The sequence below is a fragment of the Siphateles boraxobius genome, unplaced genomic scaffold (assembly GCF_051911475.1).
Source record: "Siphateles boraxobius isolate OS27281-9 unplaced genomic scaffold, OSU_SipBor_1 9, whole genome shotgun sequence".
NCBI classification, from domain to species: domain Eukaryota; kingdom Metazoa; phylum Chordata; class Actinopteri; order Cypriniformes; family Leuciscidae; genus Siphateles; species Siphateles boraxobius.
Window position 1 is genome coordinate 22,168,973 of NW_027509219.1, and position 8,497 is coordinate 22,177,469.

The 8,497-nt window shown below is 41.4% G+C and overlaps 1 protein-coding gene across 1 annotated transcript; it reads left to right on the forward strand.

Moving 5' to 3' along the window:
• The first annotated feature begins 83 nt into the window (after positions 1 to 83).
• On the forward strand, positions 84 to 5,053 carry rbm15 (RNA binding motif protein 15). Its single transcript, XM_077223398.1, has one exon. It carries the CDS (start codon positions 245 to 247, stop codon positions 2,804 to 2,806), a length of 2,562 nt encoding a protein of 853 aa, XP_077079513.1. The 5' UTR covers positions 84 to 244; the 3' UTR covers positions 2,807 to 5,053.
• The last annotated feature ends 3,444 nt before the right edge of the window (positions 5,054 to 8,497 follow it).

An 8,497-nucleotide genomic window follows, 5' to 3' on the forward strand; every position in this document is an offset into this window, starting at 1 on the left:
TACAGGCGGTCTAGATTGACAGACAGAACAACCAGTGGCGTGGAAGTTTCTCAGAGATTCAAGCCAATCAAAATCGACGACGGGCGGGACATGTTTTAGTCTCGACAAGATGGCGTATGCGGTTGTTTTGCCGCAGGGACACTGAACAAATTATACAATTTCTCGTGTAAATTCGTTGCTATTGCGTTAGCGTAACTGTTAAAAAAGTGTTTTGTTTGACGCGCAAAGCCAGAGGATATCTAACATGAAAGGGAAGGAGCGGTCGCCTGTGAAAAAGCGTTCAAGGGCCTTGGATGATATACGAGACAGGGGAGGAAGCCACCCGACCAGTAAGAAAATGGGGGTTATCTCGATTTCTGGCGGTGGGAGCAACAACGGCAATAGTTCTTCTAAGAGCGAAGGGGGCTCTGCACGAAGGGGGCTGATAGGAGATAAAAGAGATGGAAGGGATTTTGACGGACATGTCTCCAGTCGGACTGGAAATAACCACGGTTACACCAGCCCCGTTGCGAGCTCGAGCGGCAAGAATCACGCGTCGAGCTTGTCTTTAGAGGCGGCCGCGCGCACCAACTCGCGCGGAGAGTCGCGCGCCCCGCTTCCCACCAACGAAAGTGAGTACAAAACTTTAAAAATCAGCGAGCTCGGCTCCCAACTGAGCGATGAGGAAATCGAGGACGGCCTTTTCCACGAATTCAAAAAATTTGGTGATGTGAGCGTTAAAATCAGCCGAGTCAATGACGAGAGAATCGCATTCGTCAACTTTAGGAGACCGGATGATGCCAGGGCGGCAAAGCACGCGCGAGGCCGGCTGGTGCTGTACGACCGTCCTTTGAAAATCGAGGCTGTCTACTTGAATAGGCGGAGAAGTCGGTCTCCAGTAGACAAGGACCATTTCTCTGTCGTTGCTGGCCATAGACATTTGCATACCCAGAGGCCACTCTCTCCAACCGGTCTGGGGTACAGAGACTATCGGTTACAGCAGTTAGCGCTGGGTCGGCTTCCTCCTCCCCCACCCCCGCCCTTACCGAGAGAGCTTGAAAGAGAAAGAGAATTTGCCTTTTATGAAGCGAGGGCGCGGCCCGCGTACATCGCTGAGCGAGCCGCTCCTTTCCGCGAGGAGGACTTTATCTCTCCAGAGGATGACCAGAGAGCCAACCGCACACTATTTCTGGGTAATTTGGATATTACTGTGACTGAAAATGATTTGAGGAGGGCTTTTGAACGATTTGGGACCATCACTGAGGTGGACATTAAAAGGCCCACTCGGGGCCAGAGCAGCACCTATGGCTTTCTTAAATTTGAGAACTTGGACATGGCCCACAGAGCAAAAATGAGCATGTCTGGGAAAGTCGTGGGCCGAAACCCCATAAAAATTGGCTATGGCAAAGCCACCCCCACCACACGCCTATGGGTGGGTGGTCTTGGACCTTGGGTGCCTCTCACTGCGTTAGCCAGGGAATTTGACCGCTTTGGCACTATTAGGACTATAGACTACAGAAAAGGGGACACCTGGGCTTATATTCAGTATGAAAGCCTGGATGCCGCTCAGGCAGCCTGCACACACATGCGTGGATTTCCTCTCGGAGGTCCCGACAGGAGGCTGAGGGTGGACTTCGCTGACACGGAGCACCGCTATCAGCAGCAGTTTTTGCAGCCCCTCCCTTTGCAGCACTATGAAATCGTGGCTGAGTCTTTCGTCCATCGCGCCACCCCCGAGGCCATCAGGGTCAGAGAAAGGACTCCCCCACCACTGCACTTCAGAGAACGAGAACTGTATGCCGGGGCTGAATGGCCTGCCCCTGCCATTCGTGAACGTGTACGAACTCCTGCATTTGAGCCCCTTGAACACTTGGAGCGTGAACGACGGCGAGAGGCATGGTCACTGGAGCGGGAGCTGCCGGCCAGGGACGCTGCTCGCAAACGACGACTCATGGAGGACGGGAGACATCTGGAGTGTTCGCCTGACAGCAGCAGCGAGTGGGCAGCCCGACGCCGCAGACCACCGTCCCTTGAAGGCAGCCCGGGAGGGAGCAGCCGAGACGGGCGATTCAGCGACTCAGAGCGTCCAGCGAGAGCAGATCGGGTGTCTCCTGCACGAGAGAGCCGCAGCAGCCTGGACCGAGCCCCTGGTGAGAAGCGCATAAAAGGCACCAGTGTCTCAGAGCCCAGTGTTGGCATAAGTCCAGCAGAAAGAAAGCGCAAAGCAGGCGATTCAGCCAAAGGCGTCTCCAAGAGGGACAGATCCGAGGGCAGCTCCAAAAGCAGCCAGGCTTCAAAGCAGGATGCAGGGGGCAAGCTGAGCATGGCCTGGAATGGCATGCTGCTCCTAAAGAACAGTAACTTCCCAGCCAGCATGCATCTCCTGGACGGGGACCTGAGCGTCGCCACCAGTCTTCTAATGGACGGCAGCATGGGCGGCAAAGTCGCTCAGCTGCGCATCACGCAACGCCTCCGCCTCGACCAGCCCAAGATCGACGAAGTGTCTCGCCGCATTAAAGTCGCAGGCCCGGGCGGGTATGCGGTTCTTCTGGCAGTTCCGGGCAGCACCGAGGAGACTTCGTCTTCGGACCCAGCAGCATCGACACAGAGGCCCCTGCGCAACTTGGTTTCCTACCTGAAGCAAAAGCAGGCCGCTGGGGTCATCAGTTTACCCGTCGGCGGCAGTAGAGATAAGGACAACACTGGTGTCCTGCACGCATTTCCACCATGTGATTTCTCTCAGCAGTTCTTAGATTCTTCTGCGAAAGCTCTTGCCAAAACGGAAGAGGACTTCCTGGTCATGATCATTGTGCGAGGAGCATCCTAACAATCATAATACACACTAAAGTATTGTTAAATGCAAGCTTCTCTTAATGTCTCTTAATTGCATGCTCTCTAAAGCAGAAGTGGTACTAGAGTAAAGGGCAAATGTTATTACCTGCTCTGCCAAACATGTACAAAAACATGTACAAAAAGAGAAAAAGGCCCATCGTATAGCAAAGTTTAGCTCTATATAGCAATATATTTGTTTTCAATTGCAATTTATTCAGATGTCTAGTTTGTGATAATTTGTACCCTGCGTAAAAGAATGAGTGATATTGGGCATATTAGAATAGAAATTTAATTTGCTATGGGTCATTAAACTCTGTTTAGTTACAATACTTCCTATCAATATGTATTTCAGTCAGATTCCAGATAGTTATCCCTGTACGAAATCAATGTTCATTTCATTCATGTTCATGGTTTTCAATTGATCTGATTTAATGGAAACCTGGTTTGTGTCTTGATGCTTTGAACAATCATTCGGTAATGGGGAGTGCATGAACTGCATGTTAATGCTCGTGTTCTACTGTAAGCTGTTGCAGAGGTTTAATATACAAAGATGTAGCCAAATAGTGCCATCAGTGTTATATTGATTGAAACAGGCAGTATTTTAACACCCCATATCACAAAAAATAATCTGTAAACATATTTTGATTATAAAAGTAGTCCTCCTTAGACCAAAGCATTACATCAAGCATCAAATTTTGGGAAGAAAAAGGTATTCTGACATATGGTTTCCATGTTTTTGGGTTATATTTGAAAGGTTTTGAATTAAGCATGATTCTGGTTTCAAAGTGAGGTGTCTCAGTTAAAATTATGATAATTAATTTGTTTGCATAGTGTGGTTTTAATTTTATTTTCCCCATAGGACTGTCATAATTTTGACAGTGACATTTACAGTGACATTTTTAATACTGGTATTCTTATAAAGGTCTCTTTATAAAGATGCATTTGCTATAAAACAGACTTTTCAAATAATCAATGTTAAGTGCATGTGGCCTATAATATGATATTTTTTCATTGTCAGTCACCCGTAATTTGCTAAATATGGCATGTTGATAGCACTGAGAATGTAAAGGGAAAGTTCACCCAAAAATTAAAATTCTGTCATTTACTCACCCTTATGTTGTTCCAAACCTGTATGAGTTTCTTTGTTCTGATGGACACAAAAGAAGATATTTAGAAGAATGTTGGTATCCAGACAGTTGATGGTAGCCATTGACTTCCATAGTATTTTTTTTCCTACTATGAAAGTCAATGAAAACCGTCAACTGTTCGATTACCAACATTATTCAAAATATCTTCTTTTTTTGTTCAGCAGAAGAAAAAAATTGGAAAGGTTTGGAACAACTTGAGGGTTAGTGAGTGATGACAGAATTTCAATTTTTGGGTGAACTAACCCTTTAAGGTGTATGACTAATTTAAGGAAATCAAGCCCACATATTTGTACACAAACCGAGACTTAATGCCCTAAAAATTAGAATCTTGTGCAACTGTAAGACAGTCCTACATTTTATTTTATTGACATACTTTTAGTTGACGTTATAGATGTACATTTAAGTATGTTCATAGTTTAACAGCCATTTTTGTTTGAAATATTACATGCTGTTGTGGTTCTTAGGTGTCATTGTTCGAATGGTTTTAAAATGACAGTCTATACTTTACTCTGAAGTCCTAAAGTAGAAATTTGTGTTCTTAGTCTGTTTAGCTAACTGCAGTGTACTGATCTGATGCATAACTAACATCTTTTCATGTAAGACTTTTCTATTCTTCACACTAAATTGTGTTTTAAAAGTTGATTGATTGGTAATTAATTTCACAATATAACAGCTCTTTGTGTACATGGTAAAATGGACATACTGTACGTTCAGTCCCGGCCACACAGGACAGCAAATGGACCGTTCTACAAGTGGACTTCACATGGCTGGAAGCCGAAATAATTGTTTGAAATGATTCAGGAGCCCTTTGGATGCACAGGGGCAAGAGCTTTCCATTTAGTGTTAGTGTACTCTCACTGAGAGCATCTTCCTGCTTGTGTAATTGTTTTTTTTTTGTGCCGTATTTAAACGGAAATAATGACACTCTTGATTTGTGCTGTGTTTACCTAATTTCTTGATTGGGGAGAAAGAGGAAGCGTCACTCACTCCTTGCACAGCTCTTGACGTGGCTGTTTGTACACACACAAAAAGTGCACTGGCCCCTCATTTGATTATATCACGCTATCAATAAATTGTTTCATTTGAGGGAGAAATGTTTATTCCTTGGAAATCAATTGAAGAACGCCTGCGCTGCTTTTTTCCGTTGTGTTTCGGGAGGAATTGTTGCTCAAATGCTTGTTTCTGCTCAGGAAAGAGAAATTTTCCTCCTTTGTGTTCGGCACGGGATCAGTCATGGCAGTGAGAGCGAAGGGCGAGAGAGCTCTTTTGAGGCTCGATGTTGTTGTTGATCTGTGTTTTCCACCCTTGTGTCCTGGAGTTGCCCCACATGCTAAGTAACCTGAGGGTGCTGCTGCCCCCCCCAACCCTCAAACAGATCAGGGAGAAAGGGGCCGTTCTGCTGAGCGTTGAGAATGAGTGGAGAGATGATGTTTGCGCAGACCTTCATCTAAACTGCAATATCTGTTTCAGCACCTTTTGATTCTCTCAGGCGTGCCGGCTGCTCCCCGTATGTGTCCCTCAGCTGGAAGTATCCAGGCTTGCTGTAACCTGGCCGGCCACACTATGCATTGCCAGCACGACTGCCTGAACCTTACCTGATATCAGTGATTTCCAATTCAGAGGAGCAGGCATTTGTTTATCCCATCCTTTGATTTCGTCTGATATGATTTTGTTTTGCTCCATTGAAAATCAGTGAAGGAAGAGGATTTAGAAAAGCCAAAAAAAGCGGTTTTAGCCTTCGAAATTGTGTGCGCCTCGAATCGAGCTTTGATAGTTTCGTTTCCTTAAACGTTTATTTTCCCCGAAAGAGATTGTAAAATGCATCCAGATGATCGGTACGTGGTTAATTGACCCTCCGTTGTGAAGACCCCCTGAAAGAAAACAAGCTGCCCTTGTGAACTCCACCCAAAGTTAACATGGAGTTTGCTTGCGTTGCGAGGAGCCTCATCAGGAGGAAGAGAATGAACAGCAACTCCTTCCCTTTCCTTAGTAAGACATGCGGTCAGCTGCATCACTTCACCAGCAGCTCATTCAGGCCTCTGGTGTGAGGATCTAGACCAGTCCTCTGGTGTGGGTGGTGAGTAGGGAGCATTTGCTTCATACCAGGTCTTTAGACTCAGAGTCTACCTGGTACAGGTAAGTGTCAGTTAAACAAATGCATTAGATTGACTGTAACTGTGACATCTTGGCCTGTATGATCCAAAACATTTCTTTCCTCTGGGAAAATAATAATAATATATATATGCAAAAGTATCGGTATCACTTTACAATAAAGGTTGCATTAGTTAACATGAACTAAGAATGAACAATATTTGACATGATTTGTTTAATAGTACATTATTAAAATCAAAAGTTGTATTTGTTAGCATTGATGCACTGTGAAACATGAACAACTGCTGTATTTTTTTATTAACTAACATTCACAAAGATTATATACTATAACAAATGTTAGTTGTTAGTTCATATTAGTTAATACATTAACAAATGAGACTGTTGTAAAGTGTTACCGAAATATTTTTTATTGTATATTTTTGGTAGGAGGTCAAAGACTTTTACAAAGAATTTACACAAATAAACTGGCAATAAGGATGTTCATGTTAAAGCACTAGTTCACCTGAAAATGTGCTCACTCATGTTCTTCCAAACCTGTATGATTTTCTTTTAGAACAAACAAGATATTTTGAATAAATAAATCATTCTAAATATTATTTTTCAAATTGTTGTTTTGGACCCTATTGACTTTAACTGTATGGGCAACAATGGTCAAAACATTCTTCAAAATATCTTGTTTTTAACAGAAGAAGAAAAAAAGTCATCCAGGTTTGGAATGACATGAGGGTGAGTAAATGATGACAGAATTTGGGTGAGCTATTCCTTTAAGTTAAGTTAATTAAGAATAATAAATACTTTGTATTTTTAAATGTAAATAAATTAGTAACCTATATATTATTCATACATGCAAAACATAATTGGTGGTTGTATCCCTAGAATGACCATAACCCAAATTAACACTAATCATTTTAAATAAATTTAAATAGAAAATAAACCTTTAAAATAAGTATATCTGTGTTCTTAAATTTTTATTTTTATTATAAAAATGGAGACAGCTTTTATAAGATCTAAAACAACCACATTTACAGTTTACATACACAATTTAAAGGGATAGTTTTTACTCACTGTCAGATTGTTCTAAACCTGTACAAGTTTCTTTCTTCTGTTAAACACAAAATAAGATATTTTAAAGAGCGTTGGTGTCCAGACAGCATTGACTTTCATAGTATTTTTTTTTCCTACTATGGAAGTTAAAGGATGCCGTCAACTGTCTGGTTACCAACAATTTTCAAAATATCTTCTTATGCGTTCAACAGAAGAAAGAACCTCGTACAGGTTTGGAACAACATGAGGCTGAGTAGGTAATGACAAAATGTTCATTTTCGTGTTTAACATAATGACATACTTCATTTTAGCCTTTCATAGAGTATTTTCATAGAGCTTTTCATTCCAGTTAAAGCTTCACTAGATTTACTGTTAGCCTTTTAAGCCATTTAATCAGCCTTACAATCCTAACAATTAATTGCTATTGATAATTTTCAATGTAACTTTCACCTGTCTGTGTTGAAAGTAGTGTAATTGATGGACTCTTAGAGCACTAGGTACATAATTTGCTATAATGATGTCAATATCAGGCTCCTCCTGATTGTAAAATATTTTCCTAATGATAGCAGGAAATTAAGAAGATAGTGATTACATTAGTTATGCAGTAAACTTCATTGATTATGAACAGACTTGAAAATAACCAGGGGCTGTGGGAGATTGGGTTGAATATCTTATCTAATATATTGAATATTTAATTAAATTATGATGGGTGTCAGAAAAAATTATTTAATTGCATATGGCTTTTTTCACATAGGACTGTCATAATTTCTACCTTCACAATGAATGACATTGTTAATACTGGTATTCTTATGAAAATCACTTTATAAACAAAGACAAACAGGTATTTTCGGTACAAACATATTTCTGCCCATGAATATGAATAGAATTAACAAGCTGAAATATTGTGTGTGTGTGTGTATATATATATATATATATATATATATATATATATATATATATATACTCAGTTATAAATATAGTAAATCTTCAAATTTGACTCTATTACTGTCTCATTTTGAAGGCAGCGCCCTCCGGAAGTCATATGTCATTGAGGCTGCCTCATTTCAGAAAAGTAAACATTACAATCTAAAGAAAATAAAAAAGAAATTACAATAATTTACTCCTCACAGGAGTCAGTTTTAGAATGATTACTTTTCTGAAAGGAAACATCCTGGATGACATATGTGTTCCACAAAGGTGACCTCCGGAGGGCGCTACCTTTGAAATGACACGGCTTTTATTATGAGTATAGATGTGGTGTTCTATTGACCAAAATCTGCTCTTTGCAAAAAGATTTGGGCACTGGCTAATATTAAATCCATTTGCATTAACAAATACACCTGATATAATTAATCTCTATTACATTTTTACTTCCATTTTCC

What these genes read in the sequence shown, in the direction of transcription:
- rbm15 (XM_077223398.1), top strand. Translation starts at nt 245, where the DNA reads ATGAAAGGGAAGGAGCGGTCGCCTGTGAAAAAGCGTTCAAGGGCCTTG.